General features: G+C 49.6%; 1 protein-coding gene across 1 annotated transcript in view; it reads left to right on the plus strand.

The window, feature by feature from the left end:
* Positions 1 to 954: 954 nt before the first annotated feature.
* Positions 955 to 23479, plus strand: part of PTH1R (parathyroid hormone 1 receptor) — a 173417-nt gene continuing 150892 nt past the window's right edge. Inside the window, exon 1 of the mRNA XM_065399658.1 lies at positions 955 to 1029. Coding sequence (XP_065255730.1) covers positions 955 to 1029 — 75 coding nt within the window. The remainder of the gene's footprint in view (positions 1030 to 23479) is intronic.

The following is a 23479-nucleotide window of genomic DNA, read 5'->3' on the forward strand; positions in this document are numbered from 1 at the left end:
CGTTTGTGCAAATGGAAAAGCGTAGATTTTGGAAAATTTCATGGAGTAAGTGAAAAGAGTTTTTACTGCAACATCTAAAATAAACTATTGGGGGGGGGGGGGAAGAGCAGCTCTTCAGCCCCACGCTTTCAGCCCATACTCAATTGGCTTTTTGAAACTGCAGATCCTTTGAGACAGACAGAGAGGGAGAGAGAGAGAGAGAAGAAAAAATCCGTATTTGTAACTAAAACACATTGCATCCAGGGAAGGTTGACAGAATAAACCTCTTGTGGAGCTGAGCTGCGCTGAAATATACAAGCAAAAATACCCAGCAGCACTCCTGTTTGCATAAACGTAATTGCTAAGTGAAAATATTTCCAACTTTTTTTTTAATTTGTAACTTTCTGATTTGTTTGCTTGCTTAAAAAAAGCTTTTTTTCCAAACTCCCCCCACCCCCAACCTCAAAGATAAAATTACTAGCTCTAAAAATAAAGCAGTGGTTAAAGACTCTCCCCCCCCCTTCCCACACCTCTCTGCTTACTGTGTGTTTGCGTTTGACAAAGAAATTATTTGAACTTCCCTCTGCCTCATAAAAAGGAAGCAGAATAGCAGTTTTGACATATGGATGTGATTTTTCTGCTCTGAGACAGATGCACACACAAAACAAACACCACCAGGAACTGCTGCTCTGACTGAACTGGGTGTTGGTGCTCCCTTCACATGGACTCTTTCCCTACATTTCTGAAACTACATAGATTTCCAGCCATGAGAAAGCGAAGCAAAGGACTGGGGTTTCTTGTCATGTGCCTCTCTGGCTAAAACTGTGGAAACAAACAAGCAAATAAAAAAAAAAAAAAAGCTGGGAAGGAAGAAAAATAAAAGAAAAAAAAATCATCTACGACTGGATCCCTGGAAGATCCTTCGTCCTTCTACTTCCCTTAGAGATCGTGGATGCTGCAATAAGTCTCTTGGCTATGGGATCATATTTGGTTTATCACAGCCTGGGTTTGATCCTCTGCTGCTCGGTGTTGAGTTCTGTCTATGCTCTGGTAAGTTGCTAAATCTTTCTCCTGCACATTCTCGAGCAATTGTTTCCTTTCGCTGAGGCTGTTTCCTTGATGAGTAATTTACTGTACCGGGATTTAGAAACAGCAAAGCGCTGGCTTTTTAGATGAATGTTTGATTTTGCTGGCAGATCTTTGCGCTGAGTCCTTGCTGCTGTTAGTCTGAAAGCGGCTACGCCAGATGAAATTAAAATGACTGTACTTTCGGAAGAATTTTCATTACCCATTTCCAAATTACTTTTACACTGATTTGAGCCAGCTACTGAAAATAATTGAAGGATCAGCCCCACTCCAGCCCCTACCGAAAGGCATCCTATTAACGGGGACAAAATGTTTGTCCACTGTTCCGGATGACAATGTTAGTCTTAATTTAATCATGTTAAAGCTTAATTTCAGCAAACAATTGCTTTCAGCTCTGGGAGTGACTCTGTACAGTAGCATACTGGATCTGTTTTGCAGTCCAAAACGTCAGCGCATGGATGGCATATGGTTTATACTCAGGGGAATGAAAGTAGTATTAACCCTCTATCATCTAAGAGTGTGTTCCATCTGTGTGTGTGTACACATATCATATAGAGTGATTTTATATGGTGAGACTGCTATTATATGAGGAGCTAATCTCTATTAAGACAACTATCTTCCTGAGTGGAACAAAAAGAGGTCTAGATCTCAAGGTGGTACGACCAAAGATGACTTGCTCTGCTCATCTTTATGGATGAAGCGAAATGTCATAAGGCATCAGTTTTTGTACATCAAAAAACACACTGTGTGCTCCGTCAGCCATTAGGTTACAAGACTATTATATATTTCTTCCTCGCTCTGGCATTGTTATTACTGAGCATGTTTGATGCTGGGCAAATGGGTAAGGAGGTCTGGGGTCACTGCCTATGATCATGTCCGCTTTTAGATGTAGAAAATGAAAAGTGCTTAGAACGGGATTCGGTCCCCCGGCCCTCACTCAAACAAAGTTCCTGTTGAAATTCATTTGGGAGTTTTGCCTGTGTTAAGAACTTGGGCCCATTGCTCGGGGATGTGGCAGAAGGTTCTAGTGTTATATGTTGTGTTGTGTTGTGTTGTTGTTTTGTTGTCGTGTTGCCCGTGCAATGGCTCTTAGTGAAACAAGAAAAAACAACTAGCACCACATACGTTCAGATTATCTCTAGACTCACCCCTCTCTGTCTTCGGGGGGAATAGGAACTTAGTCGCATTTGAAAGAAAATCAGTGTACGCTGCAGAGATGTGCCGTTCAGGGGCTATAGAATGCGTGGGGTTGAAACAGTTGATGTCTGATCATGTTTCTTCTCCCCGGGTCCATAGGTGTTGGAACTAGGGGTGCTACCGCACCCCCTGACTTGAAGTGGTTTTCATTATATACAGGCTTTACAGTGGCACCCCCACTATAAAAATTGTTCCAGCGACCCTGCCTGGGTCTGATGTTGAACAGACCAAAAGCCAACATTGTCAGTGACTTCCAGCCCACTTGGGGTTATACTACTATAGTAAAATATGTGCCACCTGCTAACATCACATTTCTCAGACCTGCTGCAATTGAAGTCAACAGCAAAACTCCCATTGACTTCAATCGGGGCCCCCGGCTGGTGTTGATGAAGTACGGTCACTTGAATCTGCTAAATCTGTTTTGCCACAAACGCTGGGAGCGAGCATGGGGCAGGAGGATATGCTGTGCTGTCCATCTCAAGCCTTCCCCGCTCCCCACCACATAGACACACTCTGATTCTGCTACCCTTGTGATCGCTGGGTTAACGAGCAAATAGGCTGTCTCCGTTCTTGTGGATTTTTAATGGATATTTTACCAGTGAATTATTCATTGACAGACACCAGAGCTAGAGAGAAATCCCAGCAAACAGACAACTTCAGATCATAAACTCTGGGATTAACTCTGCAGCATTGACCGGAGACTAAGATCCTGGCATGGGACTGTTGTTGATTGTGCCGGGACTCAAAGCTTGATTCTGCTCGCGGGCTGATGTAAATCAAGAATAAGTCCACTGAAGTGAACGGAGACACTTGCGTAAGTGCAAGAGACATCAGATCCGCTGTCCTTTCAGGGGGAGCTGCACACTCTCTGGCTCTTAGCATTGTCACCGTTCACTCTCGTTGCATGCAGAGGGCCAGATTCATTGCTGTGTCACTCCGGTGTAATTCCATTCATTTCAATCAGGCGCACGCGGAGCTGCAGGTTCAAAACACCTCGGTCGCTCTTAAAACACTGCAGCAAAGAAAGTTGTCTGAGGGACTGCAAAACCGCCCTTATAATCCATGGACTGGGAAGAAATTCTTTATTTCTCTCACCTCCTACTTAGGAGGAACACAGGGGTTGTGATCCTGAGTGTTGAAAGCATGTCATGTTGCTGACCTGCAACCTGTAATACAGAGCAGAACTTTATCTGTGTCGGGGGCCTGAGTTTTAACCTACTCTGAAAATGAACATGAACAATGCTGTGCGGTATTAACAGCTTGCATTGATAGAGCGTCTTTCATTGCTCCAATACTACAGTGATACGGGCCATATATGTAGCTAGATAGACGCTAAAGGCTCCCAATATGTTTAATAGACTATTCTCAGACAGGAATCACTGAAACGCAATCACCTCTGGGGTGTCTGGCAGTGATCACACGGCATAACAGCAATGGATTCGGGGCAAGAGATATTTTGGCCACAGACTCTGGGGCAGATCTTTGCTAAAAGTGGCATGTGACCTTTAATGTCCATGCCCAGCAGACAGGACCTTGGTTAACAAACTCTCAGCCAGCGAACTTGGTTTATCAATTTCCAAAGGACAAGGGGCCACATGGAACCCCCGGGATTTGAAGCCGTGTATCTGGGGAATCCAGGGACTAGGTTCTGATCACTTTGACTTCACCGGGATTTATCCCACCGAAGTGCGTGGCCCCAGGTATTTTAAACCAGATGCTTAGATCGCTAACCCATCCCCTGCAACTTTGAGTTAGACCAGCGGTTCTCAAACTGTGGGCAGGGACCCCAAAGTGGACTGTGATCCCATTTTAATGGGGTCATCGGGGCTGGTGTTAGACTTCCTGGGACCTAGGGCCGAAGCCAGAGCCCCACAGAAGCCGTTGGGCTTTGGCTTTGGTGTAGGGTGACCAGATGTCCTGATTTTATAGGGACAGTCCCGATTTTTGGGTCTTTTTCTTATATAGGCTCCTATTACCCCCACCCCCTGTCCCGATATTTCACATTTGTTGTCTGGTCACCCTACTTTGGTGTCCCCCCGGGGCGGCAGGGCTCGGGTGGGCTCAGGCTTCAGTCCCCCCTCCTGGGGTCGTGTAGTAATTGTTGTTATCAGAAAGGGGTCACAGTGGAATGAAGTTTGAGAGCCCCTGAGTTAGACCATTAAAGAGGGAATGCAGGGGAGATCGAAATTAGGGGTGTAAAGTGCTATGCAGTATGTTCTTCAGCAGCTACGAGTGACGGGCAACATCTTGTCTGCCTGAACCACTTTTCCATTAGCTTGAATGTTTCATACGGATAGGATTTTTCAGCCTCAATTGCAAGGCAATGAATGGCATGAAATCTAGTGTGCAGTGTAAGGTAAGAGACAGGGCTCTCAGGGTTAAATACGCCTCTCTCGTTATACTGTTGCAACTCCATTGAGCCTGATTCTCCACTTATTGACATCGGTGTCTATCAGGAGGAACCCCGCAATGGAGTTGCAGCAGTGTAAAACTGATGCAGGTCAGGGGCGGCTCTGTTTTTTGCCGCCCCAAGCACAGCAGGCAGGCGGCTTTCGGCGGCACGCCTGCGGGAGGTCTGCTGGCCACGCGGATTCGGCGGCATGCCTGCGGGTGGTCCGCCGGTGCCGCGCCATCGGTGTCCCCGCCGCCGAATTGCCACCGAAGCCGCGGGGACCGGTGGACCTCCTGCAGGCATGCAGCCAAAAGCCACCTGCCTGCCGCCCTCACAGCGACTGGCAGGCTGCCCCCCCGCGGCTTGCCGCCCCAGGCACGCGCTTGCTGCGCTGTTGCCTGGAGCCGCCCCTGATGCAGGTGATATCAGACTCAGGCCTGTTGACTTCAATGAGATTGGCGGGACCGTAAGAGGTCTGGATTCTAATCTTTTGCTGTCTGTGCAAAATAAGGCTTTTAGGGTGGAATTCTGCTCTCGGCATAAACCTGGAGAAATTGCACCGATTTCAGTGGAGTTATTCCTGATTTACGCCAGTGTAAATAAGAACAGGAGTTGGCCGTTAGTGCTAGGTTCATACAGGCTAGTGCGTTTGTGCCTGCAGTCTGTGTGGTGGAGACAAAGAGTTTCTGAACTTTGCGGGGCAGTCACTTGGAGGGAGACAGTTGGGTCTGAGCTGCAGAGTCCTGAAAATAAAGGGTTTGTAATAGAAATGTTGCATGCATCAGAAACTCTGTGGGAAGGGTGTCACTAGAGCATAGGACAGGGGGAGACCGCAGGCACTACATTTTAATCCTAAAGGGGAGTTTTAAACATCCCAGCAAAAAGACTTCCCCCCAAAAAACACCACAATAAAAAAAGCCTAGGGATTTTTTCCAACTGTTTCCGCTTCTCTCCCTTTTAACCTGGGTGCTTTAAGTGCATTGATCATCAGAACAGATGCTCTGTCAACAAGCCACTGTGCTGCATTCCACATGTTTCATCTCTCGCCTGGCTTCATGGCAGAGCAGCTCAGTTTCACGTCCAAAGAGCCCGGGCCACCTCCTCAGCTGGCGCAAAGCAGCATCGCTCCAATTGAAGTCGAGGCCGATATCTGTCGCTGAGGAGCCAGGCCAGTCGTTTTTGTAACTGTCAGCACCAGGGTCCCTGAGATCTGAACATCTCGTCATGCTCTTGGTGCCGCTCATGTTGTCAGCATCGCTGAGAAATCAGAAGTAAAAGTTGCCAATTTAGCTGATGTGCCAGGTAGAACAGACACTTGCCCTGCCATGGTTTTTTTTTTTTTAGGGTGCTTCATGATTTGCAGGAGTTTCTGGACCAGATTCTCAGGCGATAGACACCAGCGGGGGAATCTGGCCATTTGTGCACAAATCAGCTAGGACTCAGGGTAGCTAGGGAAGACGGATTTACGGCGGTGCTGTTTTTACCTCTTTGCTTTTCTGATTAGAGCCACGTCTTCATGGAATTTGGCAACGGGAAGGGTTACATTACTTAAATTACAAGCTCTCTGGGCAAGAACTGTCTCTTTGTTCTGAGTTTGTACAGGGCCTAGCGTAATGGATTCCTGGTCTAAGACTGTGGAGCCTAGGCACTATGGTAATACAAATAATAATCATAGAGTTGGCTGATTGCCTTCTTCCTTAAATAATTTACAGCTAGAAGGAACGGATCATCATATTCTGTCCCCACACACTGTCAAAAAAATCACATCTAGAGAAGCTGTAATTCTCAGCTGTCCAACTTCATTAAAAAGGCTGTCCTGAAGTGCGTAAAACAATGTCTGAAATGTTCTTTTTTTTCACACTTGGGAGGCTGCTGATCCAACCACAGTATATTTATGAAAGATAAAATTTTTGTTATTGTACTTTGGGATTAACAGATCTCCCTGAACTATAAATATTAAACCACAAAATACAAAGCAAACAAACCTCGGCACTAGAATATTGCGCAGGGCGTGATTTACAAGCCGAGAAGTTCCGAGGTCCCATGGCAAATCTGACCTGAACGAGTTACATTTGGCCTAGGTGTTGCTGCCTTTAAAGCGAGAAGCGTACAAGGGGTAAATGACTGTGTGACGAGGATGTCAAGCTGCAAACGAGCGCTGGGAGTGAGCTTACACAGTTCTACAGTTACACAGAGATCTGCTTGAGCTGCACATTTCACATCTACACCTCCCCAACCGACAGATTGGGGCTTTGTTGTTGGTTTTTGACGCCCTACAGCAAAAACATCCGGTGGCAATGTGCTTTGAGAGACCAACATTGTTATTTAGGCTGTGGCTGTTTCAAGAGGCCCTGGTCAAAGTTTAGTACTACCAGTGTGCTCAGCGGTGCACACACAACCAAAACAAAGCCAGCCGCTGCCCAGAGATGCCAGTTCTCCCAACTTTGTCGCAAGCCTTGTGATAGTGGCTGTTTTTCTTAAATGCCCAGCTCCTGGAGTCCTGACTCTCCGCTTTCATTTAAAAAAAAAAATAGTTTCTGACCCTGGTGGTTGAGGAGAAAAGCTGGAATTCGCAACCCCTAAACGCACAAAACCAAGAAGGCCAATAAAAGAACCCCAGATGTATTATTCTTCAAAATCTCATGATTTCTAAGCTGCTCTCCCGTGGTGGGGGGCCTGACTTGTGATTTTTGGACCCTCCGAGTTGGCAACGCTGAATAAAAGTACTACACTAATGCACTGCACTGTGGCCTGGGCTATGCAGAGGTCAGAAGATGATCATAATGGTACCTTCTGGCTTCCAAATCTATGCGCAAAACCCTAGTCCCATTGAAGTCAGTGGCAAAGCAACTTCTGACTTCAATGGAATCAGGATTTGACGCTGTGAATTAACACAGGAGCTTGGGAGTATTATTAATGAATTGTACAGTCTGATTTTCGATAATACTTAGTCCTGCCTTGAGTGCAGGGGACTGGACTAGATGACCTCTTGAGGTCCCTTCCAGTCCTATGAGTCTCCGATTTTATGTCTCCAACAGAGGCAAATTTAAAGCTGCCCCTTGTAATCATGTGTCCTTATTAAGAGGCCACATCTACATTACAGAGACAGTCCCAGTGTAGCTACGGCCGCATGGTGCCCTAGTGTAGACGCACTCAGCGTAGTTACGTCCACACTGGGAGGTTTACTGGCATAGCTCTGTCACTAACGGGTGGGATTTTTTTCACCCTCCTGACTGATTTAGCTATGTCGGTATAAAATTTAAGTGTAGACCAGGCCTGATTCTCCTCTCATGTAGGGCTGGTCTACATTAGATTGACCCAGCTACATCACTCGGGGGGTGGGGGTGAAAATTCACACCCCCGAGCCATGTAGTTAAGCCGACCTAAATCCTTGTGTAGACAGTGGTAGGTGGAGGGAAGAATTCTTCTGTCACCTCTCGGGGAGGTGGATTAACTACAGTGATGGGCGATCCCCTCCCGCAGAGTATTAATCTACTCCCTAGACGATATAGTTTCCTCATCCCCATAAGTACTGGGAAGCCTTTTGAACGCTGATCCCTCTGCCGTGCACTAACCCCCTGAAACGGACGCCATCAAAAAAGAGAAAAACCCAGAGATCTCCATTTTGGGTAGGCAGCTTCTCTGCACCGGCGGAAAGGTTTCTGTATCCACTCAAATCCTGACAGAGGCGAGACGGGGTCCCTTTGTGCGACTGCGATGCAAATAATAAATAGGAGGAATAATCATCAAAAAACCCAAATAGGTTCATTAGGGCAAGTGAAGGAAACAATTCACCAGGATCTATCAAAACCTTATTAAAAAATGTTCAGAGCAGGGAAGAAGGAATTCCCTCCTGAAACGCTTAATATCATCTTGTTTACTGGAACACAACTCATACTCAGCAATTTGGATGCTTCAGGCTAGAATATACAAGACCATGAGCCGGCTCTTGAGAGCTATTATAATAAATTACTTACTTTTATGTAGCAACTTCCATCAAAGACACCAAGCAGCAAATGAATGAATCCTCTGCTGATGTGCAGCCGCCTCTGGGGCGGAACGTGACAGTTCTTGAGCCATGCACAGTAACAACTACTAAAAGTCAGCAAGTGAAGATTAATCTTGAGACTGCAAGAAGTGTTTAGATAGCAGAATGGAATTAACGGAATACAATTTGGGCAGAATAGGTGTGGGGCCGGCAATGGATGACAGCAATGCCCCACATTCTGCTCTCAGACCCACTTGCTCGTCACCATTGCTATCCTTGAGGACACACGGGTGTAACTAAAGGCAGAATTTAACTCAGCCTCTAAATTGCTCTGCTAGGGAATAAGAATTCATATTTATCCTGCGTACACTTAATCTGAGCCCTTTCTTTTCAAGTCATTGGAAAGACTCCACTTAACTTCAATGGACTTTGCATCAGGCCCTATATTTACTAAAGGGGTAGGCCTTAGCATATTTTGGTTTCGGGGTGCTTTGATTTCCGGGTACCCACTCGAGACCTCTTAAAGGGCCTGATTTCCAGGAGGTGAGTTTTCTGAAGATCGGGATTCTCTCAAAGTTTCTCCGACGGGGCACCCCAAATCACTAGCCCCTTTTGAAAGTTCAGGCCTTAAACATTGCTAAAGAACTTCAGAATCAGTGGGCTATTGGTAAAAGAATAAATTAAGCTAAATTCCTCAGGGCAGAGGCTGTCTTTGTTCTGTATTTACACAATACCCAGCACAATGGGACCCTGGTTTGTGATTGGTGCAACCACAATACAAATAGTAAATACTAACTACATCTAGCTTAAGGCTGAAGCATGTTGTTTTACAGCTAACTTATACATTCCCTCTGCGCTCCTGGGATAGCCAGGTGGTAGGTGAGAGATTCAATCCTATGTTTCTTGCGCAGCAGGGGTAGAGCATGCTAGTAAAGGTCCTGGAGCCATCCCACCTTTATTCCTCTATCAGAAAATATAAGGAGAAAGCCCTTGTGAGGTTTCACTATTGGAAACCTACAATGGTTCATTCCTTTTTAGATTGCCTGACAGCAGCATCGCTGAGTTTATTTCTCTACAGATTTCTTTGTATTGATGCCTCCCATAATGCATCTGGGTTGCTCCTCCTTCAAACACTTTGCTTCCCTCTCGTACACACCCGCTAGGTGAGATCCTCAGCACATGTAAATCGGCAAAGCCCTGTTGGAGTTTGATGGTGCTCTGCTGAATTACACCAGCTGAGGATCCGGCCCGACATACACACACACACTCATTGGCCTTCACACTTATACCCTCTCACGCAGATACAGACATTCTCACCTGCACACAAACGGCACCGACTAATGCTAACTAGACATAAAGGGGGTCTAAAGAGATATAAGGTCCATGTAGGGATTTGCACTAGTTTAACTAATTGATTTAAAAATCAATTGGATTTTAAACTGGTGCCAGCATCATGTGTAAACCAGGGCTCGCCTTTTCACACTCACAGACATTCAGGTGCCAATTTTCAAAGCCAGTTCCCAGGGGCACGCTTTATATCTCTCACACACACGCACACACACTGTCACACTCACACACGTTTTCACATCCAAACCTAACACAGACGCTGTCCACCGTGTGCTCGGGCACAATACAGAGACACTCGCACATGTCACCGCCAACATGGGACTGGGAATCTAGCACAGAGTGTGAAAAGGATTAGCCCGAGGATATTTACCTGCATCTCTTTAACTTCCCGTGTCTCTTAACAGCCCTTCTTGCAGATAACTAGCCTCTGAAGTCCTAGGCTACATCTACACTACGGGGGGGGGGGGGGTCGATTTAAGATACGCAAATTCAGCTACGCGAATAGCGTAGCTGAATTCGACATATCAGATCCGACTTACCCTGTTGTGAGGACGGTGGCAAAATCGACTGCCGCGGCTCCCAGTCGACGGCGCTTACTCCCACCTCCGCTGGTGGAGTAAGCGCGTCGATTCGGGGATCGATTGTCGCGTCCTGACGAGACGCGATAAGTCGATCCCCAAGAGATCGATTTCTACCCGCCGATTCAGGCGGGTAGTGTAGACCAGGCCCTAGTTAGGTGTCACGGGATGTCTTGATCATGGCGGGGAAGGGGAATAACAATGGTGAACACAAACGCACAGTTATGGACACAGAGAGACTAGGGTGTAAATAACACGGTGATGGGCACGGATAGAGATGAGAAGGGGCGTTCTACACCAGGGTCAGATTGAGGCTTGGGCACTAGAGGCCCGGGCACTAGAGGCCCATGCCTAGAGTGTGTATGGAAAGGCCAGAGCTGAGAGAAAAGGCATTCCCCATTGAAGCATAGACACTATCGGTGGGTGCATAGGGTCCTGGCTTCTGGAGTCCTGTGACGATGTCAGAATCTCAGCGGTAGTACCTTTCTAGCCCTCCCGGTCCCACGGCAAGCTTGAAAAGTGCAACCGCCACGGGGACGTCTGCCGGAGGGTGTGTCTGCGCCGCAATCAGCGGTGAGCCTGCCGCACGTCTGGGCATACCTCAGCTGGCTTTGCTCCAGCTCGCTCCAATAACAAGAGCAGTGAAGCCGCCGCCGCAGCAACGGGGCACAGCAGGGACTGTACCAATCCGCCCAGGACTCGGTGCATACTCGAGCAGCTGGCGCATGCTGCTGCAGCTACACTACTATTGCTAGGGGAGCGAACTAGAGCAAAGCTAGCGTGGGAGTGTCGACGCATGCTGCAGCCACGCCTCTGGCTGCCGCGTAGACACAGCCTGAGTCTGCAGAGAGCCTGAAACAGCAGCTCTGAGAGGGGAAATTGCCCAGTTTTTCATAGTGGGATGTCTTCATCTTTATGGGGACCCAACCTCTCTGACATAACCCCAGTGTGTGTGTGTGTGTGTGTGTGGATGGGGTCTCTCTACTGCTCCCTCATGGCTCTGCTGGGGTGACGCTGGAAAAGGCTCCTTCCACATGCACAGGCGAGTGTCTGGGCAGAATCTACCCTCTTTTTCCTAGGTGTTTATTGGAGCCAGAACACTCCAGCCTCACTCTTACCGCAGCTTTAAATGTGACACAACACGCAGTGCTGGGGCCCGGGGCCTGGTGTCTTTTGTTCAGCCTCAGCGCTCACCCCCTCCCCCGCCGCACTCACTAGCTCCCTCATTCCCATGCAGGGGGCCAGCAGAGAACAATGGGCAGCTTGCCTCAGGAGATCTCAAAGCGCTTCTCAGCCAATAGCAGTGTGGCCGCGGCCGTGCGAATGGCCGCTCAGGCTGAGTGCAATCCCCCGGGTTAGCCTGAGCCACTGTGACGATGCTATTTTTAGGTGTATATTTAGACGCATGTACGTCTGCCCGAGCTGGGAATGACACCCCGGCTGCTGTGGGGACGGACCCAGAGTCACAGGGTGGCGAAGTGACTTGCTGAAGGTCACAGCTGGGAATAGAACCTGTTTTACAAGGCTCCCAGTCCAGCACCTGAGCCACTGGCTTCTGGTCCCGAAAATCCCCACTGACAGTGGGGCCTGTGCAGTGTGTTTGTTCCATGTGTGGGCACTTACTTACTTTTACACACACACACACACACACACACACACACACACACACACACACACACACACACACACACACACCCCCCTAACTGAGAGCGAAGGAGAAATTGATCATAAACTGACCTGTCTAGTTTCACCTTCTGAACTGATTGAAATGCAGAACCAAACAGCAGATAATGCCCAAGCTGCATTTGATTGTTTAAATGCTTTCCATTGTAATGTTCTCGGGTGTCAGCAGCATACCAGGTAAGGCCAGCTCTTTAATACCTGATTTGTATCTGAAAATAACCCATAGATGAGTCAGTGTTTGTGAAAAAGGTTAAAGATGTAACTTGCTAAGTCAGCGCTAAGCAGTATCTTTAACTTGCCAGAAGGCTTTTCCCATGGATGTCCTGGTATCCTAACTTATCAGGGTTCCTTGATGTTATCTTAACCCCTCTGCACACCCACTACAAATCATTTATTTAAATTCTCTCTCTCTCCATACACTCTATCTATCTATGTTTTTAATTGTAGGTTTGAGGAATGAAAACAAGCTAAACATCATCCATTTAAGAGCCTGTTCCAAAGTTCATTGGAGTCAACAGAAAAGCTTCTGTCGCCTTCACTGGCCTCTGGATCAGAGCCTAAATATCTGTGTGTGGAGATAGACTGGTTAGGTGCACACACAATCCAGCCCAGACGAGGGGGTATTTGTAAGGAACAGCCCCAGGCAGTGGGTGTGAGAACTCAATATCTTGGGAGAACAGTGAGGCACAAATGGATGATAGTTCAGTTTAGCTAACCAAGGCCGATGGGTGAGAGCGGGGAACTGGGAAGCAGGGAATCTATTTCCGACTCTGCCGCTGACTTGCTTTGTGACCTCAGGCGAGTCAATGAACCTCTAGCTCTCTGCCTCAACATCTCCATCTGTGAAATGGGCGTGACAATCACAGACTTTAAGGTCAGAAGGGACCATTATGATCATCTAGTCTGACCTCCTGCTCAACGCAGGCTACAGAATCTCACCCACCCACTCCTGTATCAAACCTGTGTCTGAGCCATTGAAGTCCTCAATCTCGTTCTGACAGCTCCTCACACTGAGCCTGAATTAATAAACGTTCCAAAAGGGCCATGGGCTCCTCCGATGAATGGCACCCTGTATGTGCAAAGCATGAGGATTCTAACGTATCAGTTACAGGGGGTTAGGAGGAAGAGAATGGAAAACGCCTTGAGTTACAGCAATCAGGATGCCCCGGCCCGTGATCAGAATCTCATTCCCATCTCTGCGCATTAAGTCATGGGGCTATGACAGTGATGCTTATGGTATAACTGATTAGGTAAATAGCTCGATTGGAGATAGGCTTAACCCAAACCCCAGCATTCCCCGTTGCAAGTTTTGGAGTTCAGAAACTGAACCCAGATTCCAGCTTGGCCCATCTCTCCTAAGGAAACCCAGGACAGCTAGTTTCAAAGTACTTTGCAAAACCATCGGCCACATCAGCCTTCTGAGCCAGTGCAAAGCTTTTTGGGATCTCCTGGTGCATGCATGCACATCCACTCCACATAGCACAGTGCTGTCTTCCATGTAATTACCCGTCTTCCCCGTTCGTGAGTATACCACACTGCTGATTCCTACCCCAAAGCCACTGGACTGCATCAGTGACTTCTTACCCTGCCACATCCTCTGGGCCAGATATTAACCACCCTCCCGATTGTGCATCTTCTGGTTTTTTTCCCTTTCACTATGGGCCTGATCCAAAGCCCAGGGAAGTGAATGGAACAACTTCAGTGGGTTTCGGATTCGTTCCCTATATCCTGCCTCATCTTGCTCACAATCCCCTGCTTCCTCGATCGATACCCAGCCCCTTCCTTTGATACGAGGGACAAATCCCCTTTGTTCTGCAGGACGGTGATCGCTAGGCTCTAAGTGGCTTTGGAGCCAGGCGCTGACTCTGTGGGTGCTCAGGGGCTGGAGCACCCACGGAAAAAAAAAAAGGGGTACTCAGCATCCGCCAGCAGCCGTGCGGATCAGCTCCTTTCCCACCCTCCCACCAGTGCCTCCCGCCTGCCAGTGGGCCCCACCAATCAGCTCCTTCCCCTCCTGCCCAGCACCTCCTGCCTGCCGCAGACCAGCTGTTCAGTAGCGTGCAGGAGGCGCTGGGGAGGAGAGGGCGCACTAGGGGGAGGGGGGAGGGAGCGGGAAGAGGTGGGGCATTAGGGTTGCCAATTTTGGTTGGACGTATTCCTGGAGGTTTCATCATATGACATAATCTTTAATTAAAGATTGAGCTTTAATTCCGGAGACTCCAGGACAATCCTGGAGGGTTGGCAACCCTACGGGGCGGGGGCGGGAAGCAGTGGGGTGAGGGTGGGGCCTTGGGGAAAGGGGTGGATTTGGGGCGGGGCCTGGGGCGGAGTAGGGATCGAGCATCCCTGGGGAAATGAGGAAGCTGGTGCCTATAGCCAGACGCCTCGCACCTCTACAATGAAAACGAATGTCTTATTTGTCCTAGCCGGGCTTTCAGAGCGGGATCAATAGAACAACATAAGCGGATCTATTTCATGGTTAGCAATCGGAGAGGCCGCTCAGCTCAGTAGATGGGGATGATAAAAGCTGGGCCGTCTAAGAGACACTCAGAGGACACATTCAGGGCAATCGATGTTGCCTGCTCATCAAGAGCTCTCAGGTTACCAGGCCTGTTTGCCTCTGGAGCACGGATTTTTCCCAGGCTTCCTTCGAGCTGCACGTTCCGCCATCGTTCTCCGGGTTGTGCTCGTTTGGCTCGCCGGTTCTAAAATGGCTGCTCTGCGGCACGATGGCTAGGTTAGAAGGCTGCTTTCCTGGCGGGGGGTGAGGGGGAAGAATCTTTGAACAAGTCCCTTAAACCTCTCTGAGTGTAAAGTGGGTGCAAGCATGCCTGGGGCTGGATCATTTGTGGGGAATGAAGCCAGGGCCTCTGGGTCCAGGGACAGAGCCTCCGCTTTAGCTTGAGGTAAATCACCGAGTCCAAATAGGACTCATAAATCGGTGTCTGTGATCTAACCCCTAGAGGGAAACAAAGCGCCACACTGTGGCCTGGTCCACACTAACCCCCCACTTCGAACTAAGATACGCAACTTCAGCTCTGTGAATAACGTAGCTGAAGTTGAAGTACCTTAGTTCGAACTTGCCGCGGGTCCAGACGCGGCAGGCAGGCTACCCCGTCGATGCCGCGTACTCCTCTCGCCGAGCTGGAGTACCGGCGTCGACGGCGAGCACTTCCGGGATCGATCCGGGATCGATTTATCGCGTCTAGACAAGACGCGATAAATCGATCCCAGAAGATCGATTGCTTACTGCCGGACCCGGAAGTAAGTATAGACCTACCCTGTGTTAGCATGGGTTGTATGGGGTTATTAATAGATAGGGGCTTACCAAATTCACGGTCCATTTTGGTCAATTTCACGGTCATAACATTTAAAAAATAGTAAATTTCATGATTTCAGATATTTAAATCTGAAATTTCATGGTGTTGTAACTGTAGCGGTCCTGACCCAAAAGGAAGGTGTGTGTGGGGAGGTTTGCAAGGTTATTGTTGGGGGGCGGGGTATTGCTACCCTTACTTCTGTGCTGCTGCTGGTGGCAGCGCTGCCTACAGAACTGAGCAGCTGGAGAGCAGTGGCTGCTGGCCGGGAGCCCAGCTCTGAAGGCAGCACCGCTGCCAGTGGCAGAGCAGAAGTAAGGATGGCTTGGTATGGTATTGCAACCCTTACGTCTGTGCTGCTGCTGTGAGAGCTGGGCCCTCGGCCAGCAGCTGCCACTCTCACCTCACTTAAAAACGACTTGCTAACACAATCAGACATAAAAATAAAGTTTCACAGCGCACTATTACTGGAAAATTGCTGACTTTCTCATTTTTAACATATCATTATAAAATAAATCAATTGGCATATAAATATTGTACTTACCTTTCAGTATATAGAGCAGTAGAAACAAGTCATTGTATGGAATTTTAGTGTGTACTGACTTTGTTAGCCTGTTCTAAAACTAGGCAAATATCTAGATGAGTTGTTGTACCCCCTGGAAGACCTCCGCGTACCAGTTGAGAACCACTGGTATAGGGTAAAAGTACACAAAAGACCAGATTTCTCAGGGGAGACCAGATTTCATGGTCTGTGGCATGTTTTTCATGGCCAAGTATTTGGGAGGGCCCTATTAATAGATAGCACATGGGGTGTTGTGAGGCTTACATCAATTAATGTTCACAAAGTGCTTGGAGATCCTCAGTTGGAAAGAGCTTCAAGAGGGCAGGATTATTATTACCCTCCCTGGGGCTCTCGGGGAACCTTTTCCGGTTAGCGTGGCCTGCCTCCGAATGCCTCATTTCCGCTTGCTTTCCCATGGCAGGGGTTGAGCGGTCTGACCTTGTGACAATCCAATCTCTTGTCCTAGGACTTGTGTACATGGAGAGTTACTGCATTTGCTAGCGGCAGTATGCTACACTGCACTCTGGGGCTTTCTCCACGCTGTAGCAGTGTCCTTATGGTGAGCTGGGGATGATTGTACTACAACCCTAAGTCGACCTGTGTTAGGTCAGTTTACAGCCACTGCGGTAATGACTGCAGTGGATGATGTCCACACTACCCTCTTTCTGTCGGTGGTGCGCATCCTCACTGAAGAGAGGCAGTGTGAGGGGCTGAGAGCCAGGGCTCTCAGCTCCGCTTGGCTCCCCTCTCCCAGCTGCAAGCAGGGGCCAGCTGCCCGGGCTTCTCGCCTCCCTGACTGGGGAACCTCTGGGCAGTAGCCCGGTGGGGAGCTGGGGGCAGCCAGGCTCTAGCTGTCCAGATTTCTTGTCAATTTCACGGCTCCAGCAGGGAGCCAACAGCCCGATGTAAGCAATGCAGACACTGTCTCACCCTAACTACACGGACATAAGCCCTGTGCCTCTTGCGAAGGTGGAGTTATTCTGTCGGTGTCATAGGGTGCTTACAGTGGTGGGACAAGGCTGCACTGTGTACACTGACGAAATTAGGTCCACCTAAGCTGCCTTATGTCAGCCTGACTGTGTAGTGTAGTGACCAGTCCAGGTGCGCTGTAGATTCACGCTCCGGCTTACTGGGCAGTAGCTCTCCATGTAATCAAGCCCACAGTGTTTCAAAGCATCTAAATACATCAGCACTTGTAATCAAGAGGATGGGAGAAGAGGTACTGAAGCTAAAGGCCAGTGCTGGCACAAGAACAAATGGGGATAACCTGGCCAAGAATAAATTGAGGCTGGAAAGGAGAACAAGGATTTCTCACTGTCAGAGGAGGGAGGTTTCGGGAACAGCCTCCCCATGGGAATAGTGGGGGGCAAACAACCTAAGTAACTGGAAGATGGAGCTTAATGTATTTACGAAAGAGATTATCGCATGGGGGTGCCTGTGACAGCAGGGGATGGACTCAAAGACCCAGGAGGTTCTTCCAGTCCTTTGTTCAAAGCAGGAGCAATGAAGCTCCCTAAAAGTGGGGGGAGCCACCGGCACCTGAACTGTGGCCTTGCCCCCTGCATCATCCCTTCCTCTGAGGCCCCGCCCTCACGTCACCCCTTCCCCCATGGCTCCGCCCCCGCACCACCTCTTCCCCCAAGACCCCGCCCTCTACTTGCTCCTCTCTGCCCCCCATCGCTCTCCCTTATGGCTGGTAAAAAGTGATGGGGCCATGGCCCCGTGGTCTCCATGTTCTGGTGCCCCTGCCTCATGGGCTGCTTTGGAGAAGAGAAGGGCCGGATTCTCCCACCGGTGCAGATTGGGAGTAATGCAGATGGAGTTATGTTAGCGTACGACCCAGAGAGGCGCATCCAGCGCTGAACTCATCAGGGCAGCCATGTCTGCATCACATCCCCTTCCCGTCTGCCCAAGCCATTCCAGCCACCAGGTCTCTCATCGGATTTGGGTCCGAATCAAGCTCCAGTCAGGGATTTGCCACATCCCAACTGTACCAGGCGGGGCTTGCGGTCTTTCCTCGTTTTCACTCAGCTGGAGAAAGATTTCAGGATTAGACCTAGCAGGACTGGTGTATTCCTACTCCCCTGAGTCACGCTTTAGCTTTGCTCAATTAAGCTATAAGCGTCTCATTGTAGGATTCCATGGCAAGGCATCAGCTTCATTGTCGCTTCATTTCCAGTCATGACTGTGTTTCTTCATCTGCCTTTTGCCACACACCATAATTGTGTGTTTGTTTTTTTCATTCCTGAGATCATAGTCTCTCTCTGCCTTGCCGTAACCTCATGATAGAAACCACAACGTTCCCGGGGCCAGATCCTCAGCTGTCAGTGAGGCCAGATCCCCAGCTAGAGTAAATCAGCATCGCTCCATTTTGCAAATTTGTTCCTGAGCTCCTTGGTCTGCCTTGCACAGAGGGATGATGACTGTAGGAAGGGTTAGAGATCCAGGTCAGATAAACATCCTAAACATTCAGATGCTTATCTGAACTTCACTCTGCTGCGCTTGGGTTCGCTTTCTTGTGGCTGGTTGGCTGGCTGGCTTCTTTGGGCTGCCCTACTTAGGAAATACAGTGCCTCTTGCATGCACTCAGCTGAGAACCGCCTTCTTTGTGGCATTTTGGCCACGCCTCTTTCTGATCTAGATGGAGGCCTGATGGTGAGAACGGGGCCTGCAGACACAAAGAAGGTTTTCAGACTTTGGAAAAGGTGGGGGCTCAGTTGCAGATTCAGGTCAGCGCTTAATTACGCCCGTCTCCAAGCCCTGCTTAGAAGTCAGGCAGCCCTATACGGACGGCATCTTATCCTAAGAGATGCTGAGAGCGGTGAAGCTCTTGTTGTTGTTATGCACAGCCAGCTGGAACCAGACACAGGCTAAACCAGATCTCTTGCAGCACCTTAAGCACTGGGTGATCACTAAACACGACACCAGGTTCTGCAATGGGGGGAGGGCTAGCTCAGTGGTTTGAGCATTGGCCTGCTAAACCCAGAGTTGGGAGTTCAATCCTTGAAGGGGGGCCTTTTAGGGATCAAAAGTCTGTCAGGGATGGTACTTGGTCCTGCTGTGAAGGCAGGGGACGGGACTGGACTCAGGTTATTATTCTATGAAATGTACAATCTGATTCTCAGCTTGCCTACACTGATTTTCCCCTGGCATTTTTACACTCTGATTCTCCACTGGGCCTTCCCTCTTGTGTCCTCTCTGCAGAGAGAGTGTAAAATGCTGCCATTCTCAGCAGATAGCATTTCACACCCATTTTGCACAAGCATCTGTGAAAACCATAAACAATGGGGCCCACGGACTTGGCAGGGATTGCTCCTGATTTACCCCATGGTTGGCATGAATCAGGCTTTTGGGCCCAGCTCCTCCGCTGGTGTAAATGAAGCTGATAGAGCCCCACCAGTTTATAGCAGCTGAGGATCCAGCCCCCAATCAGCCTATTTATTAACAGGTCTGCATGCACGGCTGGGTTCCGCATAGGGGTCAATGCGGGCAAGTTCTCTGGCTTGGCTGGAGGAACTGAGCCAGCATGTCTCCGGGGTCAGGAAGATAAGGGTCCTAAGAACAGTTGAATAAGCAGATCTCTGGCCGAATGAAGGAACAAACAAACATTTGGCTTCCAGCTACCCATGTGACAGAAACAGACTTGTGTCGAGACAAGCCCAGGGTCAGGACAACGTAATCCTGTCAGCGTCTCTGGGTGGACTGCGGTTGTCTCTCCTTGCTACGGTGCTACCTAGCCTGCTTGTGGCTTGGCTGGGCTGGCTCCTTCCCTCACTGCCCCCATCCCTCTCATTCCTAGCCCCACGTATTCCAGGGCCCTGCTCTCCCAGCACAACGCTGGCCCTGAGGTTAGAGAACGTGACTAGGGAGTTCTGCACATCCATCGTGCACAGCAACGGGTCACTGGACTGCACGAGATCTTTAGGCCCAGCCTCCTCAGTAGATCTGCCCTTCCGCCTGTTGTTCTTCTGAATTGCTGTAGCTAAGGGGGTGGGGGGGCACTGCAAGGTGGGTGCAAGCAGAATGAGAATGCGCCACTCCAGGGGTGCTGCCGCCTGTTCTGCTTCGGACAGGACCTGCAAGCAAGGGCCCTGCAGGACGTCGAAACACTTCTGCTTCTTCTCCGGGGTCAGGGCAGCATTATCGTTGTCATGTTGCAACCAGACTGCATTGGACAGAGCAGGAGGAGACCCATCAAATTCTCCAGTCCATCTCCTGGCCGACACATCTCACACTTAGCGCTGCGCCCTCTGCTGGTGGTGTCTCACCCACTGCCACCTCTGTTCCTGGACCCATGTCACTCCCAGGACCATGGCGTCCTCTTCATGACACTGCCCTCCAGGTGTGCCGCATTCTGTTCTCCGCCCTTCTGGGGGAACCTGCAATGGACTGTCTGGCCACTGCCTTCAGTGGCAGACTGCAGTCCATGGTCGAACCACTTCCCACGTGGCTCCAGCATCCTCCTTGCCCTTGCATCAGGGCCTCGTCTGCAACCCCCAACAGCCAGCCAGGAGCTGTCTCTTGCTCCCTCAGCCCCTGTTGGCAGCACTGCTCTGTCCAGGGTGCTGGCAGTTCTCTCAGCCCTTCAGGGACCCAGTTCTTCCTCCCTTGGCTCCCAAAAGAGAACTGCCCTCCTCTGCCTTTTTATATGGGCCTGCTTTGCCCTGATTGGTTGCTCCCCTCAGCCCTTCGCTGATTGGCTGCCTCCCGCTCAGCCTCCCTAGGGCTGCTTTTAACCCCTTTTCTGCCAGTGTGGGGCAGACGCCCCATCACAGTGGGATTGTCCAAAGGGCCTAATGGAGTTAAGTGACCATCTCCCACGGCATCATGGCACCTAACACGCTTAGGAGCCTTTGAACCCCCCCAGACTTCATTCTTTAGTGTTTGTTCAATGCCATTCAGCATCCTGCGCTGAGGAAATCCACTCCCTTGTAGGATCACTGCTGTTTTCCCTCTTTGCTTCTCTTTCTTCTTCCTCTGCTTCCCTGTTTTTGTAGGCCTCCTGTTCATTCCTCTGCAGCAGCTCCCAATTCCAGCTCCCTTTGAGCTTCCCTTCCACAACCTTCCCCATTCTATCCATAATGAACTAGGAGTCGGCACAGACACTTCAGTGGCATTGTTAGAGTTCAGAGTTAACACTACATTGAGATGAATGAGTGAAGGAGTTCACTCCTCTCCGAGCTATTGTCTCAGGCGGCCTGCAGATTCAGGCACAATGTGCTTAATCAGTCTGCACTCTGGTTCACATTTTGCAAGGCTTCCTTCATAGCCATGTGTAGGTCAAACTTGGTATGAATGAGCCCCAGTAATCCAGGACAAGAGAAAAGATAAGTTGTCAATGTAACTTTGGTAGTGGACCTAGTAGCCAAAGAGAGAAAGAGAGAAGTGGTGTAAAACCAGGTGCAAGAAATAATATTGGCAGCAGCAGTGGCTAAGAATGTGTGGAAGGAGGATAAGCAGACAGAGAGGAAACTAACAAAATACAGGGAGAAAATTAACATATTCAAATATTAACAAATTAAATTAAGAAAATTAAAATATGCTGTGTATGTGTGTCATGGGAACAAAGCACGATATGTACAGGGATTGGCCCTGAAAGTGAGCTGACCAATCAGAAAGTGCATGATATAACACAGAATCTAAGACACATGCATCAGTGCAGGGGTAAACTAGTATCTAAAGTAATTCATACTGGATCTGTGGTATGCCCTGGACTCACCCCCTGGAGGTGAGTCTGATCAGCTCTGTGTAGTCTTAGTGCATGCCAGTAAAGAAACTTGAGTGACGAATCCAGAGTTGGGCTGAGTTCTTGGGAACGGAGAGGTTAAGGTCTTGAGAGAAATCCCAACACCACGTGAGCGAGAATCATACTGTGTCTTTTAAACGAACGCTGAGATACTGCACAATCTGCGTATGTTGCGTGGGGCATATCAATCTGTCAAATGGGACAGATCTAGCCCATGGATGGGGACTAGTTTGCCACCTCTGAGCGACTGTATCTTTTTCTAGTGGTTCTCAGCCACTATAATCATGTCTGACTTTAAAGGAGAGAGGCAAAGCAAGGGAGCAACTGGCATGTTGTGACTTTAAGGTCCCTTCCCTTGTATAAATCATCAGGACTAAAGACAAATGCTGAAACCACAGGAAAGGTAACTTCATGGGATCATAGAATCTCAGGGTTGGAAGGGACCTCAGGAGGTCATCTAGTCCAACCCTCTGCTCAAAGCAGGACCAATCCCCAACTAAATCATCTTCCTTGGTGTTCCAGGGTGTAAGGCGCATGCTAGCAAAGATGCTCCATATGATACCAGGCTTTCGATCTCTCGCTGGCATCGGCTACTAGGGCTCCTGGTGCAGGACCTCGGGCCAGTGTCGTTTTCATTCCCAGTGTGTGGTCAGAACTCGATTCTGAAACGGGTCTGAGTTGGGAGAGGCGACGGCTTTGGGACAGGGAACGGTGTTATCCCAATAGACTGACAGAGGAGGGGGGAATTATTGACCCAGCTGAGGAGGAGGAGGAGTTGTGGGGCAGCATTGCTCTCCCAGGAGCGGGAGCTGCTCAGTCACACTGGAGAGATGAGAAGGAGCTTCTGCTTTTAATAGAAAGGGGAAGTTGCGCTCCCCCCACAATTACTCCATCTTTATTTCAACCTCCCATCCCCCCCATTTTACAAACAGCGGTGCAGAGACTTGCACATGGTCAAGCCGCAAATCTGTGGCGAAGCCCAGACCGAAACTGACAACTCCTGGCTCCCAGCCTGTGCCTCGGCCGGTAGACAACACTCCAAGCCCTGTCTGATGCACAGGACGGGGGTGCTGCGTCCTTTCCCTGGGCCTGGCCCAGTTCAAGCCTTCTCCGATATCCTTTCCCCTGCCCGTCTGGCTCTGAGCGCTGCCGGCCCTTAGCCTATCCGGCTGTCCGGCATCTCCCAGCCTCGTGTTTACCCCGAGTCCCCTCACTGGAGCAACGCGGATGACGGAGCTGACTGGCCGCGCTGGGAAGACGTCATCTCCCAGCTCTCCACCGCACACTGAGGATTTAATGTGCCATCCGCACAGTGGTCGCCTTGTTGCAGCTGCAACTCGGCAAGCAGAGCCCGGCGCTCTCTTCCCCACGCTGGGCTCAGCCCAGATTTTTTGGAACAGATCCTCTCAAAGAGGGGAAGGGGGGAGGGGAGGAAGGGAGAGCCGGGGGGAGAGAGGGGGGGCTGCGTTGGCCACATCTGAAGCTGTTGCCCAAATTGGGCTGGCCCTGTCCGCCATGTTTACAGAACGTGGCCTGTGAATCAGGCCATCAATCAGCGTTCCGGGGCTCGGGACGGGGTCAGATACCTGTGGTTTGTTGCATGC

The sequence above is a fragment of the Emys orbicularis genome, chromosome 2 (assembly GCF_028017835.1).
Source record: "Emys orbicularis isolate rEmyOrb1 chromosome 2, rEmyOrb1.hap1, whole genome shotgun sequence".
Taxonomy (NCBI): domain Eukaryota; kingdom Metazoa; phylum Chordata; order Testudines; family Emydidae; genus Emys; species Emys orbicularis.